At 49.5% G+C, this 27,737-nt stretch overlaps 1 protein-coding gene across 3 annotated transcripts in view; it reads left to right on the forward strand.

Annotated features, from left to right (window-relative positions):
• The window catches only part of TMTC1 (transmembrane O-mannosyltransferase targeting cadherins 1), a gene marked incomplete at its 3' end in the record, with an annotated part of 173,124 nt that overhangs the window by 12,550 nt on the left and 132,837 nt on the right, over positions 1–27,737 (forward strand). For 2 of the 3 annotated variants that reach the window (XM_084255808.1, XM_084255809.1), the window contains exons 2-5: positions 1,467–1,644; positions 8,137–8,210; positions 10,968–11,144; positions 14,405–14,608. In XM_084255808.1, the coding sequence (XP_084111934.1) occupies positions 1,467–1,644; positions 8,137–8,210; positions 10,968–11,144; positions 14,405–14,608 (633 nt within the window). Of the gene's footprint in view, positions 1–1,466; positions 1,645–8,136; positions 8,211–10,967; positions 11,145–14,404; positions 14,609–27,737 lie in introns of those variants that run through there. The other variant, XM_084255810.1, reaches the window with a different exon arrangement.

The following is a 27,737-nucleotide window of genomic DNA, read 5'->3' on the forward strand; positions in this document are numbered from 1 at the left end:
CTAATCCTGGAGGAATAGGGGTCAGATGCCGAGCGGACCAGGTATTTGCAGGGCGATGTGGAGGGGACTGTTTTCTCCCCGTGGCCTTTGGGTGGGCTGTGGTCACGCTTCTGCTGGACACTATGGCCCTGGCTGGCTCTGGTTCCTCTCCCCTGTCAAATGGATTCTCTCCCACCAGGCTCCTGTCTGGAGGACTCTGGGGGTGCAGACTCAGCTGCTGCAGCCCATAGCTGCTTGAATCTTGGTGTCTGGCCCCCCAAATTGGATCATACCCAGCATTTCATTTTTTTTTTTTTCCCAGACTGGGTTAGTTGGGACCATGGTTGTTTCAGTGGGCATGAAATTGGAGTGGGTTAGTAATTATGACACCTAGATTCCTGTGTCCAAGTGGAACTTGAGCTGGTTAAAATTCTGCCCTGGAAAGCTGTGCCGGAGACTAGAACCTTAGAATATGCACAAGTCTTTGCTAAGATTGCTGCGATGTTTTGGCAGAAAAGGAGTTTCTTGAAGAGAAGCAGAGCAGGGCATGAGAATAAAGACTTGGAGTTACTGTTTTGGTAAGTCGGACTGAAGTGTAGACGCCACTGCTTGGAGTGCGTCTGTTTCCCCAAAGACCCATACCGTGTCCAGCTGAATTTTTTCTCTTACCCCACATTCTCATTTCTCCTGTAGATCAATTTTAAGTCCACCTTTAGAAATCTCTCTGTTGTGCATTTTTATCTCAGGGAAGCATTTTTTAAGCTGCTGACTATAAAATTCCCCTTCTCTTTCTATTGGGTTGTCGGAAAAGTCTTGACACATTTTTGCATTGACAACAGAAAAAAAATACACCATGACTTACTTTTCTAACAGCCCAATATTTCTTCTTCATAATATCAGAATTCAGACTCAGAAATAGGAACCGTCTTATGCAAATTCTGAACTGTGCTGTTTGCCCATGAGGGCCAGAGCCTGCATGTTGGGGCCCCAACGGTGCCCGTGGGGTGGGGATTGATGGTGAATCTGAGGGCGTGACCTGCAGCTTTGGATCCTGGTGGCCCCACGGGTGGGGGGACACGTTCTGGCCTTGCTCATCCCACCTTTGACCACGATCTCAGCCCCGCGGTTTCTTTTGTGACTCCATTGGCTGTGACTCTGACCCGGGCACCGTGGACTTGCCCTTGACCCCCCGGCACCTTAGGAGGAGCCGGCAGGAAAGCCTGAGTCCTGAGGTGCAGGGAAGACCGTCCGGCATCTGCCTGCCCGCTCAGTGGGCCTGGTGCTCGCTGGGTAACACTGCAGCGCCCTGGCCGTGACCCGCCAGAGGAGAACACTATAAGTGGGGCACAAGGGGTGTCTAAACAGATGGAGTGACTGATGTCGGAGTCACTTGAAAAGACACAGAGGACTGTTTCAGATGATGGCTTCCCACCGCTCTCCACGTGCATCCGCTCTGTTGGTAGCTGACTCAGTGTCTGCGTTTCCAGGCTCAACATCTTCCTGACTGGCATGGACCCGTTCTACTTCCACGCGGCCAATGTCATCCTGCACTGCCTGGTGACGCTGGTGCTCATGTACACCTGTGACAAGACGGTGTTCCGGAACCGTGGCCTGGCCTTCGTGACAGCCTTGCTCTTTGCCGTGCATCCTGTCCACACCGAGGCGGTGAGTACTCATGAACTCAACAACAGGCCCCCCCAAAAAAAGCCAAACATCTGATTTTTTCCTTGCCTTTCAAAATGGTCCGAATTTGGACCTCCCTGGTGACCTAGGGGTTAAGTCTCAGCACTGTCACCACAACAGTGACAGCCAGAGTTCAATCCCCGGCCAGGGAGCTGACCCACATGGTGCTGCAGACCTCTCCTGTCTTACCCACTGTTCCCCTCAGCAGTGGATTTCAGTATATCCACCTGTTCTGCTCCTCACTATTTCCCTGATGAATCCTCTTACCCCCTGCATCTTTGGCCTGCACCCAGTTATTTTACACACACACACACACACACAAGAAAAAGCAAAATAGTGTGAATTCAAAGTGCCACTGCAGTGTTAACCTTAACATATAAATCTTTCTGCATGACACCTTCCCATTCCAAATGTCCGGCTTGCCTTCACTAGGCCTCCAGGTTTAAATGCTTTTCTGAGGAACCCCTGTTATCATTGCAGATGGTAATAAATGGCTGTGGTTCTTTATTTGCAGAAAATTTAAGTCCTGGTGGTTTTCAACATCCAGGCGCATTTTGAAGTACTTGTCATGCTGGGACCCGTGTGCCTGCTTCACATTTACGTCTTGCTTTCTCCTCACTCGGCTTTAATTTATAATGTGTGTGATACAGGGCTGCTAGGGAGGATGATGAAAAGTCAGACTGACATTCTTCAAGACAGAAAGACAGAATTAGAAGATGTCCCTGGGTTGCCTGTGCCTCTGTTCACCAGGTTACTACAAGGATATAACTCAGGAACAGCCACAAAGAAGAGGTGACTGGCCCTCCAGTCACCACCAGTGCAACTTCTCACCACCCAAAACACATCAGGTGACTGGTCCTCCAGTCACCTGATGTGTTTTGGGTGGTGAGAAGTTTGCTGTAGAAAGCATGTGGAGCATGGCCCTGCGCCCGCTTCCAGGTAATGACTTAACCTGCATCCAGGGTAGCCTCGAGCTATCTCCTGTTACATCTCAGTGACTGCACTTGGCTTATATTTATGGTTCAGGGTAGATGAAGATTTCTGAAGGAATATAGGTCACCCCAGTTCTGAAGGAATCATTTCCAGAGCTCACCTTCCTAAAGGACCTCTGCATCTTCCTAAAGCAGGTCTGTCTGAGCACACCTGCGACAGATGTGTCTTGTTGGTCCTCCTTTCCGTCTTCTCATTAAAAATAATGAAGGGCTGTCTCTTTTCCTGGGGGTGTCTAGATCCTGTTCCAGTGTGCGTGTGTGGAGACCGCCCCACACCAGTAAGCAATTCTTGGCATCTAAGAATTTGACTCAGTTCTGATACTGTCACGACAATAGTGCATCGTTAACCATGGCACACCTTCATGCTATGATCATCAGAAAGTCAAAAGTCAATTTAATGATATGTGTGTTTTTGTTATGGAGCGAGAAAAGAAGTAAACTATTTTAAAGCATTACTATATAATACTAAGAAAAAATGTGGGGGGATGAGAAGGAAAAATGAATCCAAGGCAAAAGGGTTCCAAAATGTCCACCTTTCGAGCAGAGACTGCTCATGTTTGTGTAAATGGAAAATGATGAGCCTCAAATTGCTGTGGAATGTTCCAGGTTCTACTTGATACTTTTAAAGCAGTGACATTAAGGCCTTATTTCAAAATATCAGTATTTAGAAAGCATGGAAAACATTTTAAGTATTTAAAATTAGGATGAAAAATTTTACAAATGCATTTGTAATATTCTTTTGGATGTCGTGTAAAAAGGCATTCCAGTACTACCACTGCTGCTCATATAGAATATTTGATGTGAAGGCGATCACTGTATTTTAATCTCAGGCTGTGGATAATACAGCACTCTGACAAATGATTTTTAAATTACAGTTGAAAATCTGTGCTTGGAGTGGGTTGGGGAATATTCTTGCAAGAAAGACTGAATGAGCAGGAGATAGCAGTCTAAATTCTGTGCTTGCAGCGAGGGAGTACATAGAACACAGGTGACCTTGGGCCCTGTGATCAGGAGCTGATAAGGAAAATCCTGTTAGCAAACGACCTTTAAGAGAGGGTTCCAGCTAGCTTTTGTACAAATCAAAAAAAAAAAAAAAAAACCCTAGTAACACAATTATAGGGGCAAAGGAGTCAGAGCTGATCATTTATTTAGGGAAAAACGCTGGAGAAACCATTTGCATTCACAAGCAGATGAGAGAGGCTGAGGAGGGCAGTGAAAAGACCTGACCCACATAACAATCTGCCCTGCCAAGTCCAGTCAGGAAATGACCATTTAATGATCAGTATTAGTTCAGGCTGCTAAGGACAGGAGGACAGAAAAATAGATGTGCTTTATGGACTTATTGAGAAGGTCTTAAAAAGTGCAGAAAAGGCGCTAGCGAGGTGGGAAAGGGGTGGTGGATACAGCTATCCTTTGTGAAATGAGAAGGAAAATGGAACCAGCAGCTCTGTCGGGAGTGATGAAGGATCTAAACGGCGGCAGGCGAGTGCTTTAAGCAGGTTGTGGGGTTTAGAATTTGCCTTATTAATGATGCAGTCAGCAGATAATCACTGAGCACTTGGCTTGGTGCAGGTTCTCAGCTAGAGTTGGGGCACAGAGGCAAGGCCCATGGCGTGTTCACAAGCTCCTCGAAAAGTCAGAAACATGTAGTCCAAAATGTTTGCAGGACAAAGCAAAAGGTCGTCGCGAAACACGAATCCCATCGGAACTCAGTAGACATGATTTCATTTATTTACTTCCATCTCCCACGGATATTTGAAGATCTGAGTGACACGTCATCATCAGAGTGGGGGTGCAGTGATGAGTGAAGTCACCCTCAACCTGCCTTGCCAGAGGCCTCAGAGTTTTGCAAGGGCTTCCCCCTAAATCCTGAGCCAGGAGGAAAATGATTGTCATTGTCCTGTGAGAATAAAAACTTGCACCGAAACTTACCTGGTCCGGAGGGTGAGCCAGCACTGAGTGAACTTCGGGAGCAGGAGACACTGACATGGGGAGGGGAGGCTTTAAGTCTGTCCCCAGAGCCGGACGGGAGTACAGTTTCGCAGTGGGTCTGCCTTTTTGTGGAGCTGTGCATGGAGTGCCTTCCCATCCACATCCTTGTGGATAAGATCACCCAGAACTTCCTTCACACAGTGTCTATTTGTTGTGCACAAATCTGTTGAGTGGAGTTCCAGGAAATACAGGCTGGGGAGCCAGTGCCGTCCTTCAAAGGCCATTTTCATACCTGATTCTGTTAAACTTGCTGGGTGATCCACATGTTATATCATTGGGATGCTCCCTGGTTCTTCCCAGTTATGGACGCCTTCCATCATCTGATTGTTCAAGGACGCATATCCCTGGTGACAGTCGCCCTGTGGTGCTGAAAGAAGCATGTGTGTGTGCCTGCGCGTCTCACCGAGCTGCTCTTCCCCAGCCCTGAGGTTCAGCCTTCGCTGTCCGAGCGTGAACTCCAAGGGGCTTCTCTTGGGGCACCCCCTACTTTTTCCCCCGTCACTTGTCCCTTTTCATCTCGTCATCTCTCATTACATTATACCCCCTTTCCAGAAACACCTCTTCTTTCCTCTGTCTGGAAGGTGGGTACCTCAGCTCATAGCCCTGTCCTGAGCTTCCTGCCACCCTGCTGGTCTGTCCTTACTGGCCCAGTGTGGAAGCCCCATCTGGGACTCCTTCCCCACTCCTGCCATCAGAGCCACTTAGTCTTCTCATGACAGTGAGGTCTCCTCTTGCTGATTCAGGTGCTTCCCTCCTTCTGATTTCCACTGATGTCAACCTCCTTGAGGCTGGTTTCCCTCCAGCAGGTCCAAAGCCTGGTACAGATGCAGCCTTTGTGGCTGGAAGAACATTCTGGATCTGACATCAACTTACTGATCACAGTGAATGGCTGGTCTTGACAGAGCAGTTAATGACAAGACCTTGTCTTCAAGCACCTGCCGCTGGCCCCCGGAACCCCAGCTCCACAAGGATGTGAGCGGTTTTGGACCCAGCTGTGGTACTTGTCAACTGTTGGTAGGAACATCTCAGCACCCACATGGGTTTCTTGATCTTGGGGCACCATCCGGCTTGTCCTGCTGCTCTTGGGGTCTGCAGTGTGGTCCTGCCCACCTGATGGCGACTGCCCCTGGCACAAAGATCCATCTAGGGCCAGCCCACAAGACTCACTGCTGTTGCATTGGCCACAGCAGGCATGCTGTGAAGAGTGTCCCTCTGGGCCCAGAGGCCTGGCCTCACCCATGATGCATCCCCAGGGGCCTGGCAGGAGATGCTGAGTTCAGGGCTCAAAGTTGAGATCTGGGCTGGCCGGGGCTGGGCCCCACTCAGGAACCCCGTCGATCCTGCTTTGCAGACCTGGAGCCCCAGCTGGCCTGACCCCCAGCAACACCGTGTCGTCACTGCCTGCTCCCCTGAATCCACCGTCTTCCTGATTTGTACTCAGGCTCCTTGTTGATGTGTGGGTCAGTGAGCCACACCAAGCATTGCTCTTCGCTCTGCTGTGACCATGGTTGCTGTCCGTGTCTGGGTTTCTCTTGGTGCAGATTAGACGAGATTTTTTTCTCAGCACATCCATGTGAACAAATTGGCTTTTATTTAGGTTATTAGCTAATGGATAGATCAATTTATCCAGTAGTTATGTAAAACGTCACACACATAAACCTTAAAGTAAAAGGTGATTCCCATAAGTCGCCCAGGAAAACCTGTCTCAGTGCTTCCCCCAGGCCCTTCCTTGCAGGGAGAAGGTAGAGAGGGGGCGTCACACACACCATCTCTCTGTTTCACTAAGTAACACTCATCGTAACAATACCTGAGTCTCCTGCACGTGTGATGGCAAATTAGCAAGTGCTCGTACTATGTTAAATTCACCAGAAAATTCCGTCCCGCTCTTAACTGTTGATTGCTTCACTAGCCCAGGGTGGAGGTCATGTCCTCTCTGCTGGGTGATGCTCTTCTCCGGCCTGAGACCCCAGCCCCATTCCCAGCCTCCCCACACCCCCCCAGGCAGAAGCTCCACCTCATCTGTGGCTTTTTCTTAGAAGCGTTGTTGAATCATGTTTCCCTTTACAGTTTCACAACATTCCAAGAAGTACACACACAAAGCAGTAGAGCAGCAAAGTCATACGGAGATTATAAGTTGCTGTCTTTCCCTCCTCTTCCACTTCAGTCTCCATCTAAATACATTCAAAACAAAAATTTTAAACTCAAAATTATAATGACCTTACATTCTTTATTCAGATTCGCAAGTTTTTAACATTTTGCCACTTTGTTTTATCACTTTCCCTCTTAATATATGAAAATATTATTTGCTTTCTGAAACACTTGAGACATTTCATCCACTTTATGCCTTAGTAATTTAGTTTTCTGAATTATGTTTTCTAAAACCAAGGTCATTCATCATCATTTCTTTTTAGTGTCCTTGAATTTGCAACAGTTACCAGTCTTCATTTTCTTTATAAAATATAGATTTACATATTATGTAAATTTTGTATTAGAGGGTATGTAAGTATTATCAGTACAATGTAATTCTGCAGTTCTGCAATAGACATCATATAATATATACTGGTAAATAATTGTAGCCTCTGTATAATATATAGTTTATAATATATGTCTGATTTATAGGTATAGTATAACAGATGAAGAAAAATATTGATATGTAAATATATAAAAAGTTTGTAAAATATATAAAATGTAACATAAATGCACATATGCTATGTTATGTGTGTATCACATATCATGCTTGTCATGTGCAATAATATGAAGTATTACATGATGATACATTAGATTATATTACTGCCTTTATTTAATGTTAAATTGTGTCCAGTGAGAACTCCCTGTCCCCTGCTCCCATGTCCTTTTTCATGTACTTGTCATTTGGGGGTGCGTTCTTGCTTTCTGTCATGAGAAGATGATCTACACACCCTCATGTCTCCTTGGCCCTGCTGAGGACTCAGCTGTGTCCTCCTTAGTGAGGAGTGCTGGGCTGGCTTTTGTTCCTGGGGTGTCTTCTTTTCAGGCCCTGTTAGTGATAGAGCCAAGAAGCATGATTATGTGCACACGTGCGCGTGCACACATACACACACTCTTCACCATTGCAGTCAGAGCCTCGTTTCCTTGTCAGCATCCTGGATCCCTCAGCCTCCCCATATTCTGTCAGTACCCCCCATCCCCTGGCTGACATGGCCACAGACCAGCACAGAATCTAGGCTCGTTGCTCCTGGAGTATTTTGAGTCACTTCACCAATGAATACGCTTTGTTGTTGAGAACTGACCCACCAGAGAAGAGAGGAAGAGCCTGAAATGAAGTGAGAAAATCTTGCCTTTCCTGTAAACCCTGGGCTGTCTGTGGTTGGGGGTGGGGATGGGTCAGATGGAGAACAGCGCTTGCTGTTTCATTGTACCTTCATTCATCTAAAAGCAACTCCATGGCCGTCAGGGTTTTCTGAAAGGTATCTCCTGAGGTTTTCATTTTCCATTTTTCCAAACTTCCTAGGTGGCCGGAATTGTTGGCAGAGCTGATGTGCTGGCGTGCCTGCTGTTTCTGCTGACTTTTCTCTCCTACAATAGGTATGTATGGCCCTTCTTCATGATGGACTTAATGCCCACCCAGGGCTGTGTGCATGTGTGTGCGTGTGTGTACATGTGTGTGTATCTGTGTAGACTGAGCACCAACCTGGTTAACAGGGAGGCTTTTTGGCAGTCAGAGCTGAGCTGGTGCCCTGAAGCCCAGCGCTAAGAATTATCCTTACCTCCTGCGAGGCCTTCTCTCTTCTAGTCTGAACCACATCCCGGCCTCTTAAAGGGGCTGCTCTTCCAGTGCTGGGAAGGCAACTCCCATTTCTCAATTCCTCCTTGTCCTTTTCACCGAGAGTGGAATTTGGAATTAGTTCTGAGCCAAAACACACTGAGCAAGTGTCGTCTGCACTTCTGTGTGCCTGTGATTTGTTTAATTTCTCCTTTTCATTTTGGCCACGATTTGTTTTCCTTTTCACTAGTCTCACTAATGTAAGTACAGAGCTTAAAATAACAAGGCTGAATGGAAAGTAGTATTTTTCAGCTGTGGTTTTCTAAGTCACACACCCTTATATCAAAATGCAGAAACTCCTGGCTTTGGGAAATTGAAAAGAAAGAAAATAACTTCCCTTGGTATTAATTTTCTCCCCTCAACCCTTGGTGACCAGATTGTCAGCTAAGTTGTGACACATCTACACTGGGAAAGGGGCAGGTGGATAAGAGAACATGGTGGGGTGGGCCTCCATGGTGGCCTAGGGGTTAAATCTCAGCTCTGTCAGTGTTCCAGCCTGAGTTTGATCCCTGACCAGGGAGCTGACCCATATGGCGCAGCAGACCTCTCCTGTCTCAACTGCTGCTCCTCTCAGCAGTGGATTTCAGTGGATCTGCCTGTTCTGCTCCCCACTATGTCTCTGGTGAATCCTCTCTTCCCCTGCACCACTGACAGTTCTACTACGAATGAATGAATGAATGAATGAATGAATGAATGAATGAAAGAATGCGGTGGGGAATAAACTTCGATGTCCTACTTCCCAGGAGGAATGCTGATTAATTAATGATCTGTGAACTTTGATCTCTGGATTAGTTCAGAGACTCCGAGGGAACCAGTAGCCTTCAGTTTGGGGTGATTGGGAAGACGCTTTGCAATGTTTGCTTGTCCCTGGAGAGGCCAGAGATCTACCATGTCCAGCACAGCCTTCCAACAAGGTGTCGTCCTCCCAAATGCCAGAGGTGCTGAGGTGGAGGGTCCTGTTAGAGTCAATCCAGACCTTGCATGAGAATGACATGAACTAAGTCTCGAGTTGTTTTGGTGCATATGGTTGAGAACCTTCTTCTGGTTTTCAACTTGGTGACTTGGTGGCCTCCCACTGCACTGTATGAAACCATGGTGTGAAAATCTTAAGACCATCAGTCTGTCAACAGCGTGTTTCCTCTTCACTCTGGTGTTAACGAGATTAGTAACAGCTTCAGATCCCTCTCTGCGTGATACTGAGGTGTGTTATTTCAGGCTGTCGGGCAGGCCAGTCCCACCTTAGCGGTGTCAGCTCTGGAGGAAGATGCACATCTGGTGCACATTTTATGTGTTACCTTGGGCAGTTCCATGATGGAGCTGTCAGGGTCAGATGTCAGAGCTGCAGAGATATGGCCGTTCCTTCCCAGCAGTACAGATGGGTGTGGCCTGCGTGGGGGCAGGCACTGCTGGTGTGGGCAGGTACTTGTGTCCCTGAGAGAGAGAGCTGCAGAGGTCGAGGGCTTTTGAGGACCCCTGCTGGAAATTATGCTGAGGACGAAAATAAAAAACTTTGCTTAATATTTCCTCATGGAAGATAAATGGGAGAAATATACTTAGCCAGAAGGAGACTAAAACATCTGTGTTTTACATGGATGGACCTGGAGGGGATGATGCTGGTATATTGTCAGCTCATGTCGAGTCTGCTTTTGTGTTCATTTTGTACAATTTTAGGAAACAGATCCAATGAGGTTTCTCTGTATTTTATAATACTGTACTTTGGATTGTTCTAGATTTGCTTCCTTAAAACTTGGGGCATTTCTGTGTTGGTCAGATCTGTTAATCATTAATACATTCTATAAATAGATAGTAATAAAAGCACCTATATTTTCACCACACAGAGAAATGAGTATTATATTTTACAATATAAATATACACTATATACATATGTATATATATATATATATATATATATATATACTTGCATATACATATGCACTTGACATATATGTCCATTGACGTCTTACTTTTTTTTGTGCAAAAGCATATAAAACACTTTCACTAACATAATAATGATCATGCTAAATCCTTACCATCTAAGAAGCCAGTTATTTTCTCCTCCCTCCAGCCCCATGACCCAGTTTCACAAGTGCAAGAGCTGAAAAAGTCACCTGCCCCGTTTTATCTGTAAATTGACTGACAAGCTGTGAACTCAGGGGCCTGACTCTGATTTGCCCACATGGCTTAGCGGCTTTACTTCAAACACACTCACTTTGATGTCTGTCCATGTCACGAAGTATAACTCTGTGATAGCATTTTAAGTGGCGTTTTGTGTTCATTCTATGCCATATTTTACGATAGTTTATGTATCCCTTAATTTAAGGATCACATTCAGGATGGTTGGGAATCTGCTTTCTCCTGGATTTGCAGTTTAAGTGGCTCTGTGATGCACACTCTGGACATCTCTGCTCACCTGTGTACCTGGAGCACAGCGGGCCTGTTGTTAGAGCCAGCCTTTCAGAAGTGCACGCTCTGGCAGCCCACACTCCTCAACTGAACAGAATTTGAAACTTGTTTTTCAGGAGTGTGGCCCCAAGCGGGGTGGGGGAGCGCTTCCCCCCGACTGCATCCCCCTTCTTCCTGATGCTCAGCCTGTTCCTGGGCACCTGCGCCATGCTGGTGAAGGAGACAGGCGTCACTGTGTTCGGGGTCTGCTTGCTGTGCGACCTCTTCTCCCTGTCCCACGCGCATGAGGAGTCGTAAGTCATCTCCCGGTTTCTATGTCTAGCGGGGGCATGTGAAGAGAAAAAGTTCTCAGACTTCCATTCAGACAAAAACCAAATATAACACTTGGTTAAGTGTATCCATCTGTTATAAACCAGGCATGATGTGTGTCCAGACTCTTCCCATGTCTAGACAAATTAATGAGGGCTCATTTGCAAGTTCATATGACTGGGTTGTTCTGGTCGCATGCTACCGAAAAATCCGGACTTTCACAGGGAATTTGCAAATGGAATAGTGTTTAACAGCTTGCTCTGAATCTGCATTCAGATGATTGGCAGCCATCAAAAAAACAGCTGTTGTGCTGGCTCTGGGGTTGTGCTGTTGCCTAAGAGTTTCGGGAGGCGCCTTTTGGAATTGCACAGAAGGCCAGTATAAGCCATACTGGAGGAGTCACAGGTCATACTCAAATTCCAGGACACATTTGTGTAGTGGTTCATTTTCATTTTGAAAACAGAAGGCACATTCCTTTTATCCCCTGGGTTACAGACAGTAAGGAGGACTAAGGTATATTCAAGTTTCTGGGGCTACCATAGTTTTGTTCTACTGTCAAATCCATCCTCACTAACCATTTCACATGGCGAGCCCTTTGTTCCAGAATTATGAAGTCCTTACTTTTGAAGTTTTAAAAATATGTGACAGACTTACCCCTGCTTTTTTATCCTACTCCCTGCCTTTTCTGTGTCTTGACAGAAAGGCAAGAGCAGGGAGTGGCCACATACTGAGATGAAGCATTAAATTCTGATCACTTTTCTGCCTGGGCCTCCTTGGAGGTAATGTCAGTAGAGCCTCGTGTTTGGTTGCTCTCTGTACCCCTTAGAGGCGCATAGGAGGAGGGAACCCAGCTGTCACTCTGACCCATGCTCATGCCAGGAAAGCCTTGGGCCAGAGGACTTCTGGCCTGGGCGTGGCCTGGGTGACACCGTCCTCTCCGGGCATCTGTGCAGGGCCAGCCTGTCTTGGAGAACATTCCATCTCCCCCTCTTCTTCCCACTTCCAGAGTCCTGTTAGTCTCTTTTGCTTTCTGCTCTGTCTCACTCACTGCAGCTGCCCACAGCCTCTTCCTCGGGCTCTGCCCAGACCTGTCTCCTGCTGTCGGAGACACCTCCCTGGTCCTGATCCTCCGCTGACCTGTGTCTGTGTTCCTATCTTCTCTGTCAATTGGAGTCAGACTTTCAAGGGAAGCTCTGTCTGTCTCATTCCCTTTCCGATCATTCTTGACCATCACACCGACCTGCTGGGAGTTTGGTGGCTGAACGGCGCTGCTGATGTGTAGCCCACAAGTCGTGGGGCTACTGTGCTTTCTGTGGTAGCTCTCTGCTGCCTGGGGCGACCTCTCTACCCACAGAGACAATCCTGCTTCCCTTTGTCCTCTTACCCCACCTTGCACTTGTTTGGTGTCAGGCCAAGAACAACACAGGTTACATTCCTTCCCCCAAGAAGGGTGGGGGCGGCAGATGAGACATGGGCTGTCAGGGAACTGCTGGTGATGCTAGTGGGGGGTGAGGAGGAGCTGGGTGCATCCTGGATTGGGGGGGTCCAGGCCCATCTCAGAATCTCCTAAGCACGCCCCACCACATGCAGGTGTGTGCTGCGGTCACGGCACTGTTAGCCTGGCTTTGTGGAGGCGGAGAGAGACTGCTTTAGCATCACTGCCTCAAGGAGCCGTTATCTGGAGCCCCATTTATGGGCTCCTGAGCACCCCACCTCTGCGGGGCACGCTAAGGCAGAGGCTCAGGACTGCCTGGAACTTCTGCTGCTCGGGCTTCTGGGGGTCACAAGCTCCTCTGAGGATCTCACAGAGCTGTGTCCCGTTTTCTCAGAATAACACACACGCACAGTTCATGCATTCTCAGTGACCTGTCCCCCACTTTCTCTGCAAATACAGAGGAACATCAGGGCCCCGGGCTGCTCCCTTGGCTGCCAGGAGGAAGGGAAGCTGCTGTGGGAGGGTAGACACAGGCTGCCTCTCACCAGAGCAACTGGTCCTGCTCTTGCGATGGGGCCACAGAGCAGACCAGGTCTCTCGGGTGACATCACCTTTAGCAAGAAACAATTTCAGTGAGAGGTCAGCTCCTCAAACTTCAGTTTCGTTTTTCTGTTCTATCCTTTGGAGAAATTAGGACTTAAATTTTAATGTGCAGAAAGTAACCTGCTGGGCCTCCCCTGGTGGTGCAGCGGTTGAGCGCTAGGCTGCAAAGCTGCCCACAGCCTCTGCAGCACCGGTTCGATCCCCGGCTGCCAGCGAGGGTCCCACATGGTGCGACAGACCTCTCCTGTCACTCTCGCTGCTCCCCTCAGCAGTGTACTTTGGTCCTTCTGCCTGTTCTGCTTCCCGCTCTGGCTCTGGTGAATTCTCTCACCCTTCCACGCCTCTGACTGTACCCAGTGCTTGTATAAATAAATAAATAAATCTTTAAAAAAAAAAAAAAAAAAGAAAGTAACCTGCTGGGGCCCCAGTCGCCACCCTTCCCTCTGGAAGCGACCACAGACCTGCACTTGGCACGTCCACTCCAATGAGTTTTGTGCGGTTGTTTCCTACCGTGTGTGCCACATACATGTCTGCAGACACAGGTGGTGCCCCGGCCTTTCCTTCCTGAACCGCTGGGTGTCTGAAACTGTCCGCGCTGACATCTACTCATTCATTTGCTCAGCTGTGCTGTGCTGTTTAATGGACACTGTTTGCATCCTGGTCCTTCTGGATTTGGGGCTCAGGTGTTCAGTGGGTCGCTGGGGTCTGGGCGATGCTGTGCTTTGTAACATCTGAGATGTCACGGGAAGTGTAGACAGCGGGACCAGCCCTTCCCCCGTCCTCCCCCCCCCCCCCTCCCCGCCAGTGCCCACCCTCCCTGTGTCCCCGTTCTCACCGCCACTTGGTAGCGTCAACATGACAGTGTTGCCTGCCTGGCGGTTCTGATTTTTCGGGATCTGTGAAAGAAGCTTTTCTGAGAATTTAGAGTGTGGGTCAGCTATGAACACGATTTTATAAGACCATGATTGAATCCCAGTACCACTGCTACCAAATACGGAGGGCCATATATATGGGAAGGTGTATGTGGTGTATGTGTCTGGGGTGGGGGCTGTAGTGGCGTGGAAGATACCAGATACAAAGTAACGGAAAGGCCAGAGGGCGCTGGCTCCCAGGGCAGGCCTGGGGGTGGGCTAGGTGCTGCTCTCTCTGCGGCAGGTCTTGTCATTCTGTTTGACTTTGTTTCCCCTCATTTCTGCGCACAACTAGGAGCAGTGGGGACACGGATCAGCGCAGCCCACAGCAGCCCAGGAGCGCCCAGCCCTCGCTGCCGGCACATCCTTCCCGGGAGAATGGGAAGCAGCAACGAGCCCCCCAGAAGGGACCTTGGGGTGGCTGCCACTCCCCGCTGCCGCCAGCACCCAAGAGCAGTGGATGCCCCGTGTCTCCTCGAGCCCTGTGGTCCATGATGAGGTACTGGTTGGAGCCTGTTTTCACTGGCCAGTGTCACCTGGTGTCCTTCCCTTGGCTCTTTGTGACCTCCCTTCCTCCCTCCCTCCCCTGTTTAGATCAGATGAGAAAGGAATGGGGGATGCAGCAAGCAGAGGCCTGCAGTCTGCCACCCTGGGGAGCAGTGTGGCATGTGTGAGGCCTCCGGGAAGGCCAGGCTGCCTCCCACTGCCTTCTCCCTGCCCCATGTGGTGGCTCTATCTCAGCACAGGCTGGGGAGAAAGCCTGGGGGCTCTGCCTCTCAGAAGCATCTACTGTTTTGACCCAGCCTTGACAGTTCACATGGCTGGATGCGAACAGGTGCTTTCTGGGGCAGGTGGGTTCTAGGTGGCTCCGGCTGGCCATGGGCGAATCAGAGATGGCTAGGAATGCACTAGCACTCACGGTGTTAGTTCCTCGCTGGTTCAGGTTACTGTTGGCCGCCTTCTGTTCTGTCCCAGAAAATGTCTTCTCGTCAGGCTCTTTGTTTTCAAATGTTTCCTCCTTTGCTTTTTTTTTTTTTTTCCAATATTGCCCCATTCACTCACTCATCAGCCAATACCTCTTATACATCATCATGTGCCTGGAATGTTCTGAAACCAGGAGGTCCCTGTGAATAAGGGGTTTGAGGTCTCTGCTCTTGCATCCCATCTCCTCTGGGAGAGGCAGAGGGCACTGTGACCCCCCAGTGCAGAGGCAGGCCCACCTGGTGAGTGTGCTGGTTGTTTGGGGAAGCCTCCTTGGTTGTGCTCTCAAATGCCTGGAGGGGTGGTGGGGCCCCGGCGAGGAGTCCAGGCTGGACAATGGCAGCAGAAATGAAGGGAGAGCTTGGGTGCACAGGGTCGTGATGTGAGGGCCATGTTGGTGTGGAACTACGTCTGGACTTTATTCTAAGCTGAACGGTAACATGTTGAAGAGAAATGTTGATGTTCCTTTAAAAAATACTCACTGGCTCCTGTGCATTCACAGTGTTGGAAGAAGTATGTGGAACCAGAGGGGTGAGGAGGCCTCTGTACAGATGCCGTGGAAAGAGCATCTGGGCAGAGGGTGGTGGAGACTGGCACAGAGAGGTGGTGGGTTTTAGGATCTCCTGGGGGTGCTGCATTTGGGAGTAGGGGTGGGGGGCAGGAAACAAGGGTGTCTAGATTTCTGACTCCAGCAGTTGGTGACAGCATTAGTTGCTGAGACGCACGAGGGGAGAAATTGTTTTTTCGAGGTCTGGGACATGGAAGGAGGAACAGAGAATAAAATCACAATAACACTTTACTTTCCTGAGGAGGAAAGGACAGAGACCAACAGTCTCAGTAAAACATTGAGAGAGTCTTGACCTTTGAGGAGAACCGGAATGGAGAAGACAGATAGACACTTGGGGAAATTGTTAGGTTTTTCAGGGAGGCCAAGGATGGAGATGGAGGGGCTGACCCCCCGGTGTCCTGGAGGTCTGGGGCGGGGGCAAGGCTTCAGGCTGCAACATGGCTGGGAGGCCCACGAGGTGGGTGCCCCGATGACCTGGCTTATGTTGGCATTGCTAGGTCCCCATCACCATATCTGGCTGATGGCAGACATGTGGTGTGTGTGTGTTTGTGTGTGTGTGTGTGTGTGTAGAAAGCTTGTGGAGGGCAGAGGTGGAAGGTGCTGGAGCAGGAGTGGCCGGGGATGTACCTGGTGCTGAGGGGCTTCTAGAGTGTGAGGCATGACTGCAAAGGTGTGGGTCCTGTCCTGCGCCTGCAGCCACGGAAGCCCTCCTGTGAGGCTGATCACGGGCTGCAGATGTTCCTGGTCGTGGGTTTGGAGCGAATAAGATGGTGCCAGGTTGACAACAGGTGGCCATGACATCAGGACACCGAGAGCAATTCCATGAAGTGTTCGAATCAGGAGCCAGTGAACTTTCATTTGTTACTGCCTCTGTCTTTAACGTGACTCATGTAATTTCAAGTTGGTATCGTTGGATTTTCAATCACACTATATTTAATGAGTGGTTTGCAAACTCCCTGAAAAATCACTTAGTCTCCTCTGGCCACTGGAGGGAGTCAGTCAGCATAGTGGGGGATGGTCTGCAGGAGGAGAGGGGGCTCTGTGACTCTGCCCAGCTGCTGTGTCGGGGGAGGGGCCAGCACTGCCACGTGACCCCAGCCAACCCATGAGAAGTCTCTAGGGAGCTGTTAGCACCCCCACTAGCAGGGGGAACAGAAGCTGTTGGAGGGCAAAGGACCCTGTCCACGTTTACATAGTTAGGGCAGGAGCAGGATTGGACTCAGGCTGTTGGCCCTGAAAGCTGGGCCCTGCCCACTCCCTGGTCACTGGGCCAGTCCCGGAGGGAGCCCTGCTCTGAGAAGGAATCTGGAAAGGTCCCACATTGTCCCGTGTGTCTAGAGGCAGACCCCGGTGCTCAGGCTTGAAGCCTCTGTGGGCTGCATTTAGGTGGGTTTTGGCGGGTTTTTCACTCTGAGCACAGGCTCTTTCAGAGACAACAAGGCCTGCAGAGCCGCCTTCGGCACAGCTGGGGTGGGGTCCTGGGGCGGAGGGCCCTCAGTCCTAGGACAGCAGAGTGTCATGTCATAGAGGTCCCCTCTTGGGAGGAAGGGTGTCACCTGTCTGGGTGTGAATAGCGTTAGTACTACAGTTACTTCTGGAAGCCAGGCTGTGCAGTCGTCTGAAGGTGACCAGGTGGAGAAGGGACACCAGAGCTGCCTCGGGGTCCTAGTTCTGGACACATCTCAGCCATGGCTCCTGCCTATCATCCTGGACAGGTGCTTTTGTCTCTGTGTGTCTCGCTTTCTCATCGCCAAAGCGAGATGGTAGCAGCTTCCTCTCAGCTTGGGTGTCTGGGCCAAAAGCAACAGGCCATGTTACAAGCATGTGGTAGGCATGTGATAGGCGTGCAAAGAAGGGGCCCTGCAGGACCCCAGCAGCATCAGCCCCAGCAGTTCATGCTATGAATGTTCTGTGTCCCGACTGGGTCTGTATACCAGGAGGTGTTGTGAGAACAGGGAAGCTTGGTACACAGGCTGCGGTGGCACAGGCGGCGGTGGCGTTCCTTTGGGATAAGTATATATTTTTGGTTGTGCTCGGAGGCCTTTTTTGAGCTCTTACTTGTGTCACACTCATTGCATTAGGCTGACAAAAATTTGGGGTAGCCCAGTATCAGGGTCTTAGAGTTTGCACTCAGGAATCAGATAGCCTTTCAGTTGTTGTGACTTTACCAAGAAAGAGGAGCCCTAATACATCGTCAGTGGGATGTAAGCTGAGCAGCCATTTTGGAAAGTGATCTGGATTGACCTCCAAAAACTAAACTTAGAAATAGCACATGACCCCAGCACTCCCTCTCTTGGGCATCTCTCCAAAGAACATGAAACTATCGGCTCAAAAAACTATATGCTCTGCGGTGTTTATCACAGCATCATTTACAGTAAGCAGGACTTGGAAGCCACCCACTGAGACAGGATGTGATCAAGAAGATCTGGTCTGTCCACACAACAGATTACCACTCAGCCACAAGGAAAGACGAAATAGCACCATCTACAGCATCGTGGGAGTTTGAAGGAATTGCATGGCAAAGCAGATCAGAAAGACGAAGACAGATATTGGATGAGTAAAACAAGGAATCCTAGATGAACTGACAAAGTAAAATAGTTATAAACTGGCAGACACTTGTGAATGAAGTGAAGTTTCTGAATTCAAGGGAGCGAGGAGTGAGAACAGATGGCCAGGGAGTATAAGGAACAGTGATGGGGAAAAAAGATTGGTTAGAGGTCTTGATGTTCAGTGTTCAGAGTATCAAATTCTGATTAAAAGCACACCCCTCCCCACCTTCTGGAAGAAGATATCAACTGAGATTTTATGTTGAAAAGACTTTGCCACTTCTTTAATTGCTACTGATGGTCTTCCCTCACTTCTTTTGCTGTGTGTTAAAGAGAAGCTGGGCTCTGTTTGCCCTGGAATTCTGTCTTTGGTGGGGTGGATGCTGTGTCAGGCGGACGGCAGCTCACTCTGACTGTCCTGGGAGGGGGCAGTGCATGATGGCGGTAGAACCCAGGAAGCTGAGACTTGTGCTTTGTCATTGGCACTGGCCAACCAACTTCCCACTTACTGATAAAATCATTTATGATGGGCCCTCGTACCTGTGTGTACCCACCATCCTGTCCCCTGGAGGTATCCAGATGACACTTCTGACATTGGCCTCCATGTGCCTGACCTTGTGTAGTTCTCAGTGCCCTTTTTCTGGAGTGAAGTGACCGTGACTATCCTGGAAGCCTGCTCCCTCTGGGCTCCTGACTGCATATTCCCCCAGTGGCTGGGGTGGGAAGCTGCTGAGAGCAAGCATTTGCCTGCTGGAGCAGAATGAAATATTTTATTGGGAAGAGGCAACTGTTGGTGTTTCGCTATCAGAATGATGGAAATGGTGGGAAATCCATTTTAAAAAACTGAAGTTCCTTTCCAGAATAAACTGGTCCCCAGGCTTCTTAACCTGTAATTGTGTTTATTGGGATACAGTCTCTAATGTGCCTTCAGGGGTTGATTTTACCAAGCCAGGTCAGTCTTTAAAATAGTCTTTCTTCAATACAGAACTTCCCAGGAAAGTATTCTGCTTTGTGGATAGAGAATTTGGAGAATCTTTTTTTTTTTTTTTTCTCCTTTCACTATCTCCTAAGCATCACTTGAGACTGCTGTTACTCCCTCTGAACTGGCCTGGGGTGGGTGGGAAAGCAGAAATTAGTTTGAGTTCATCTGGAAGCTTATTAAAATCTGCTTTGGGGGGCCTCCCTGGTGGCCTAGGGGTTAAGTCTTAGTGCTTTCACCCCCACAGCCTGAGTTCCAGCCCAGGCCAGGGAGCCAACCCACATGTTGCAGCAGACCTCTCCTGTCTCACCCACTGCTCCCCTCACAAATGTATTTCAGTGGATCTGCCTGTTCTGCTCCCCACTCTGCCTCTGGGGAGTCCTTTCACCCCCACCCCCACACCTCTGGCCTACACCCCAGTTCTGTGCAAAACTAACCTTTAAAAAAATTTAGGAATAAAAAGAAAGAAATCTACTTTGGTTCTCCAACTGAACTCAGTGTTAAAGTGGATCATTTCAATGAAGTGTTCCTTGGCTTCATTCAGAACTTAGCACTCAAAGCTCCTTCCAGATAAATCACATGCTAAGAAGGCAGAATTCCTTTTAATTTATGGGTAGCAGTTGGTGGTGCGCTGGCTGCTGCCAGGCGTCATCTTGATTGGGTGCCCGTGCTTGGCAGCCCCGCTCCCCTATGAGCTCCCGTCCGCGGAAGATAAGCTCTTGCCTTTCTCGGTGCAGAGCAATCAAGCCGAGGCATCTGCTTCCCAACTGGATGCCCAGGGACATATGTTGAAAGAGAAGCTATGAGAACGTGGGAGGCTCGCTTGGCACTCAGTCTCACCTCTGCTACCTTGGCTCTCCCAGCACATCCCAGGCCTCCGGCCTAGTCGTCAGCTCACAGTCACCACATAGAGCCCTCAGCCTGTCCAATGTGGCTGAGAGGTGACTTCTAGGCCACCACACATCTCTCCTTTCCCGGCAAGGGGCTGGTGCTCTGGGGGGTTGGAGGGGGTTTTGCTGTAGATGTTTGTCCTGCTCTTATTTAAAGCTGCTGCCTCAGGATTTGGTGCTTTCCTATTTCCTTTTTAACACAACCTGCTGGGCGGTTGTAAAGTGTTACTAATAAAAGCAGCATCACGTTGTAAACACTGGGACCCGGATTAAGAGGTCTTCTCACAAACAGGGCGCTCTGCCTCCGACAGCAGACAGCAGATCACGGCCAGTTCAGAAAATTTGCTGGGATTTCCACTTTGTTGCTCCGGCAATTATCTGCCACCCAGCTTGGTCTGGTAGTATATTTTGTAGATTTACTGTTTCAGAATCTTAAAAATACAGAATCCTTAAAAAAAAGAAAAGCAAAAACCTCAGCCTGAGTTTGAAGGGACATTTCATCCAGCAGGAGAGGTGGAAATACAAGTGATTTTCAAATTCTCCTTCACGAGCAGTGTCACAATGCTGCTCTGCATCCATGCCAGCATGTCAGCCCCTCCTTGGCTTCTGCTTAGGAGGGGGTGCTTGCTGGCAGCCGGGAGTCTGGCACAGCTGGCAGTTTGCATTCTCACCAGCCCCAGAGTGGGGGCAGAGTCTGGAGCAATAAAGAGCCCTCGGCGTGCCTGATGCCAGTTCTGCTGCATTCGCTCCCTCTCTGGCTGATGACTTCTGCCCTCAGCCTCCTGTGCTTTCAGGGTGGAGGGCGGAGAGACTGGCAGCCCCCCATGTTATCGTGAGGGACAAGTGAGGTGACACCTGCAGCAGTTCTCCCGGAGCTCTCAGTTGTGGTTTTGGGAGATGGCCATACCAGAGCCAGTGTGGAAGGATTAACACTTAGAAGTCTTTCTGGAGGGTTCACCTTTTCTGTGCTGTGTTTATGAAACTGGCATCATCTTGATTTGCATATGATAGTTATTTTCTCTTTTCTCACTATCTTTTATTCTTTTTGCATAGAAGAACTGGGGTGCAGGCCAGAGGTGCGGGGATGAGAGGATTCACCAGAGACAGAGTGGGGAGAAGAACAGGCAGATGTACTGAAACACACTGCTGAGGGGAGCAGTGGGCAAGACAGGAGAGGTCTGCTGTGCCCTATGTGGGTCAGCTCCCTGGCTGGGGATCGAACTCAGGGCATCACAGTGACAGTGCTGACTTAACCTCTAGGCCACTCACCATCTTTTAGAGAGAAATGACTGCACAAGGAAAACATTCTGGCACAGTGATGGAGAACTCACCAGTATGGAGGATAGCAGTGGCTGTGTCATCGCTGCTTCTTACTGGTGGCAGGTACCGTCTTCTACGTGTTATCCCAGGAGAGATGCTCACCCTGGGCCTTAGTTTCCTGAGACTAAGATTAAATTATGAAATTAAATTTAAAATTGTTGATGTTTTTCAAATGACCATTGAATAAATCATCACTACAATAAACAAGCCAGGTTGAGCAACAAATAATAAAATCAACTTTTTTTTTTTTTTTAACATAAAAGTGGCCTTATGGCCCTCTAGGAAGATGTGTTTCAGGTTTTGAATAATTAATGCTATTCGTGTCATTGGAGCGGGGATCTTTATTCCGGTATGGATGATCTGTAAAATGCATATTGATTTTGAAGTCACCCCAAGCAGCAGTCTCCATGAGGAGCCGGTATTAAAGATTTGCTCTTAATGATCCAACATCTGGAAGTATCGGTAAAGTGTTTAGAGGGAACAGAAGAATGGATTTTCAGGACATGAAGGCAATTAATACGTCAAAATTCAGAAAAAAACACAGACCACCGAACCCAACAACCAGCCGGAGTGAGATGGAGGGAAGGAGTGATGTTTTGGTCTCGGTAGCTAGATGCCCCCTCTGTTCCTGAGGGGTCACCTGGACGTTTCTGCTTTCCAGGGCTGGGGCTCTCTGCTCCCGATGTGTGAGTCTTGATCGTGGCCTTTTTTCCCCCATACTTTTGCATCTGGCTCTCCTAAGTCATTTTTCCACAACTGGAAAGGAATGGGACTTTGTGAAAGGAATTCTCCCTACTGCACTGGTGACAAAAAAAGGCTCTGATTAAAAAGAGCTGCCTGTTGATTATAGAAGTACAGTTGGGGGCCTCCCAGGTGGCGCAGCGGTTGGGCGCTGGGTTGCGAGGCTGCCTGTGGCCTCTGCAGCGCCGCTTCAATCCCCAGCTGTTCCCCGGCCACCGGAGGAGGGTCCCACATGGCGCACAGACCTCTCCTGCCGCCTGCTGCTCCCCTCAGCAGTGTACTTCGGTCCTTCTGCCTGCTCTGCTCCCCGCTCTGGCTCTGGTGAATTCTCTCACCCTCCGCACTTCTGACTGTACCCAGTGCTTGTATAAATAAATAAATAAATCTTACCAAAAAAAAAAAGAAGTACAGTTGGGGTTTTAAGCCGCATCAGCAAGGGACCCATGCATTTCTGTTCTCAAGGCCCTTTGTTCCCCCTCTCTGCAGCACAGCAGCTGTAGCGCCAGAGGGGCAGCTGCCTTTCTGGTCCTTGGCGGGGGGCAGTCTATATTTTTCATCATTGCTGTTCACGCAACATTGGCACAGTGTAGACTTGCTGTTTCTGAAGGCGGTGTCATTTCCCGGCCCGCATGGCGGGGAGGCGAGAGTTCTCATTTGTTCTGCGTCTTGGCCATTTTTTTTTACCTTCCTGAATTTCTCTTTTTCTTATCTGGGAAGCAAGACAGACTGGGGTGTCACGGGTCATTTGATGTTCTCCCTAAAGGCTATTTTTGTTACACTCTTAGGAAACCACCGTCCCTTCCCCTCTTCTCCTTTTCTTGCCGCCCTCATGCGCCTGGCGGGGGTCAGAGGAGTGCTGTGGGGGTCAGCGGGGGGAGTGGGTGACCCTAAAGGGAGATCCCACCATGAGACCCTTAGCTGATTGTAGGGAGTTTCTTGGTGTACGTTTTATCACTTTCTCTTTTCCTGTCCTTTCCTGGATTCTCCACTCCTGAAGCATTTGGAACTAAGGTCACACGTATGGAAAATGTTGCTATTAAAAAATGATTACACTTTGGCCCCTACGTGTCTTGCTATAACCCTTGACTCAGGGCTGCCCCTCTGTACCCAGAGCCCCCTAACTGCACCCAGAGCCCCGTAACTCAGCAGAGACAATTTGTTCACTTACTTGGTTAATAAACCTTATTAGACACTCCACATGGGTGTGTAGGGGTGACTCTTGGAGGCGCCCTCATGTTTATTCAGAGTTGTGTGTAGTAAAACCATGTCATAAAGCAAGATGGAACATACGTTAAATGCTAAATTCTTTTTTGAGAGTGACGAAGTGGTAATACAGAATTTTTACCCTGCTTGAATCCTGTATATTTGTGAGTGCTCAGTATTTTCTCTCTCTCTTTTTTTAAAATAATTGTGCCTTATTTTAAAATCTTCTTCCCACATTTTTGTGATTTTGGAAGAACTCACATGTTTAGGGAGAGTTCTCAGGGATGATGAGCACATTTGCCCCGGACAGGGGGACAGGGAGCAAAGGTCACGTAGCCACATCTGGCAAGGGTGGAAGCTTTCGCCATGGGAGATTGTTTTTCCTGGAATAGAGAGCAGTGGAGACCCCCTCAGAAGTGATATTCCCGTCCCCCCTCCCCCGCATTGTGCACCAAGTGTGCTGGGTTTGTAATTTTGTCTTCCGCTCTCTGATTAAAGTCATCAGCTCCTACGCGCATGGTGTCCAGGCAGCTGTTATATTTTGTGTTGGCACAGATAATTGCCTTTCTGCTTGGCAAAGAAAATGAGCAGATGCAAAAGAAGCCTATTTTCTGGCACGACCGATGGGAAACGCCTCAGCCTGGTGTTGCCTGTCTTTGCAAGTGACACAGCAAGTGCAGCTCCTCTCGGACCGCAGCCCCCATTGTGTCAGCTCACAAGGTCAAGAACTACTCAGACCATGTCCAGATACCAGGGCCTGGGACTGGCGTGTAGGACCCTGCAGGAAAAGGAAGCCTCTGTTGGTGGGGGTGCCCCCAAAGTGAGCCTGGGCTTTCTTTTTTTTTTTTAAAAAAAAGATTTATTTATTTATACAAGCACTGGGTACAGTTAGAAGTACGGGAGGGTGAGAGAATTCACCAGAGGTAGAGCGGGGAGCAGAGCAGGCAGAAGGACCAAAGTACACTGCTGAGGGGAGCAGCGGGCACGGCAGGAGAGGTCTGCGCGCCATGTGGGACCCTCGCCCAGCGGCCGGGGATCGAACTGGTGCTGCAGAGGCTGCGGGCAGCTTGGCAACCCAGCGCTCAACTGCTGAGCCACTGTGGAGGCCCAGTGAGCCTGGGCTTTCGTTGATGATTTACTGTGGATAACCATGAAGCTCTGAGGTTAGGTGTGTGTGTCCAGACTCACCCTGCGGCATTTAGGTCCCAGATGTCCCCCTTGGAGGTAGTACACATGTGGTGATTTATCATGGCGGCATCACATCTATGAAACAGGCACCCTTGGTGATATCAATGATGACCAGTGTGTGCTCTGGCACTCGCCCACTGTGCGTGAGTGTGAGACGTTCAACCTTCCCGTAGTGGCAATGGGGGAGACGAGTTGCTGTCTGATACCTCCATGGGCCTCTCTTCACTGTCTTGAGTGGGGCTTACTGGCACATTACCCCTTCCCATCTAGAGGTCAGGGGGAGCCCATGTGGGTTGCCTGTTACAGCCAGGAGATGAACATGGGTCAGCCCCTGGACTGCTCCATGGTCCTTGGTGAGGAGGCCTACCTGCCATGGCCAGCACCTCCCAAGCACTTAACCAATGGGCAGCATCATGCAGCAGGAAGATATGGCACTTGAACCCACATGTGTCCCTGTGTACACTGCCCCGGGCAGCACAGGCCTTGTCCCATACAGTATTTCTTGGAAAGAGAAATTTCTAGAAAAGACTAATTGGGGGGAAACAGGATTATCCTGGGAGCATTGATCTGTTCTCATCTCTGCTTCTTCCCATTTACATGTTGGTCTGACTCTGCCTGGCCCTTAGCCATGACCTCCCCACATCCCGTTAGTTACAGCAAAGTGGTTCATTCTCGAGGGAGTGTCACACAAATGACGCTGTGTTTTTAATTTGAAATTGTTCTTGTTCATTGTTGGTGTATAGGAAAGCAATTGCCCTCCCCCCACCCCCGCAACCTGCTATAATTCTTTGTTCCAGTGGTTTATTAAGAGTTCCAAATTAATTCCTTTGGTTTTTTGACACAGACAACAGTGTCACCTCTTTATTTATCTCATTAGTTTTTTTGTTTTTTAGGAAAGACCATTTAAGTAAGGAAAAGGCTGGTTTTTGTTTTTCATTTTTTATAGTCTGAAAAATTTAAAAATACTCAGGTGAGCATGACAAAGTTGTGTTGGTCCTTCCTATGTTTGGGCTTATTTATTTCCAGTCAGTTTTCCTTTGGACTGTTCGTAATCATGAGCGTCCCTGACACAGCTGCAGCTGCCTTAGCCCGGCCATGCCCTCCTCTCCTGCCTCCTGGGTACAGTGTTGCACTGGCTGTGTGTGTGCTGTTTCCCAGTCTACCTGTGTCCACCTGTGTCACCTGTGTCACCTGTGTCCACCTGTGTCCACCTGTCTTACTTTTAAGCTCTGGTTAATCAGGACAGTCAGCAGATTTCCACATAGAAGAGGGACCAGATGATGGGTATGGCTGGGCAGAAACGTTTCCATAGAAGCCTCTAGGTCTTGTTGCAACACCTTGGGCTGCTGAGCCTCTGTCCCCTGTCTGTCATAGGCCTGAGGAGCCACCCAGAGAGATGTGACCTGGGCACCCTCAGTGGCATGAGCTGACTGCGGTTTGCCTCACACCTGTGGAACAGGCTGCTTACCCCCACCCCCAGGCCCCTCCTGCTGCCCTGACCACCTCGGCCAGCATCCACTCGGCAGCTCTCCCAGCAGCATCTTCTCAGGCTTTGCGCCCAAGTTGTAAGCGCATTTGACTCTTCCCTGCCATCTACTCCACATTGGGGTGTCTCAGGAAACATTACCACCTCAGAGAATGTCGCTTCACAAGTACTTATTCAGCACCTGCTAAGCCACGTGGTGACAGTTCTCTTCCTGCATGGAATGCAGGATTCCAATAACTAATCCTCTAGACTCTGTTGAGTCAAATTAGTAATAATAGCTAACATTTGTGAGTGTTTACTCTGTGCCAGTGCTGCTTTAAGAGCTTTACATTTATTAACTTGCTTAATCCTCACCACAGCACTGCAGTTTCCTGCCATCATCACCCCCATTTTCCAGGTATAATGCTGGAGACGCAGGCCCGAGGAGTCACTCCCCCTGAGCACTTGTCAGGTAACTGGAGAACCCCTAGGTGCCCGCCCAGCAGCCTGGCCCGGAGTCACTGCCCAGAGGACGCTGCTTTGATAACCAATGTTATGACTTCGTGCAGGGTGGTCGGGCCACCCAAGTCCTGTGTTGCCTCTGCAGAGCCCCAGGGCTTGTGCTCTTGGGGGCCCTGGCCTGCGGGCAGATGTGGGTGTGTCCTGCCAGGGAGGGGGGCCTATCTGGGCTCCCCCATTTGGAGCTGAACTTACTCGACTGGTTTAATGCACATATGGGCACATGGTTCAGCTGGGAGACATTTTCAAACCAGCCTGGGCTGGTCTGGTTCTTGCTGGGAGGTAGAAGGCAGGCAGAGGCAGAGCTCACAGACAGGGGTCCATGTGCTGCTCCATGTCCCCGAGTCACAGGCCAGGCAAGGAGCAACGAGCCCGAGGGGGAACAACCCACGCTGCTCAGACATAGCTCCCTTCACGGCTTCTGTGGGCAAAGCAGAGGGCAAGAAATCTCCCAGTCACCACATTCTGGAATGAGAGAGAAATTAAGCAATCAGGACAACAAGGCTTGTGGGAGTTGCTCATTGTGGTGCAGTATGAAAAGCACGGAACGGTCGTACTATCTCAGCATCTTTTGTCAATTTTTCTGCGATGTGATTGATCAGAGGCATTTCCCCCATCTGGTTTGTAGACCTTTCAGCTCCGCTCACCAGCTTCTGCCCCAATGGCTCAGGCTCCCACCTGCTTTGATGGAGCCACAGAGGAAGGGCCAGATGCGAAGAGGGGTGTCAGGATGGACACCAAGGGGAGGGCCGAGGTACATTCTGGAACTCCCTTAAAAAGTCAGACCAAGCTGGGTGTCCAAAGGTTGGAAAAGGCAGGTGGCCTGAAGAGAGACAGAATCAACTTGGGGTTCAGAAGGACAAACTTCCGGTGACTGTCACGGGCACTTTTCCAAGTTTACGAGACCCCTGGATATATGAGGCCTCAGAAGGCAGAACTGGGTGGGGGTGGGGGGCGGGCGGTGGAGAGAAAGGCCCAGGGTTTGCGAGGTGGTGTTTGTCGGCCCATGAGAGAGCAAATGTGCCATTTCCTTCCTGGGTCGAGGGGAGAGGAGCAGAGACCCTTGCTCTGTGAAGGCAAAAGACCCTGGAGTTCAAGAGAAGCGAGAGACCTGTCCAGTGGGGTGTCCAGGAGGCTTTTAAAGGAGACAAGCAGACAGTTGCTCTAGTAGTCACCCCATGTGGAACCCGGTGACGAGGAAGGCCTGGGGCGTCAATCACAGGTGCAG

The sequence above is a fragment of the Talpa europaea genome, assembly GCF_964194135.1.
Source record: "Talpa europaea genome assembly, chromosome: 15".
NCBI classification, from domain to species: domain Eukaryota; kingdom Metazoa; phylum Chordata; class Mammalia; order Eulipotyphla; family Talpidae; genus Talpa; species Talpa europaea.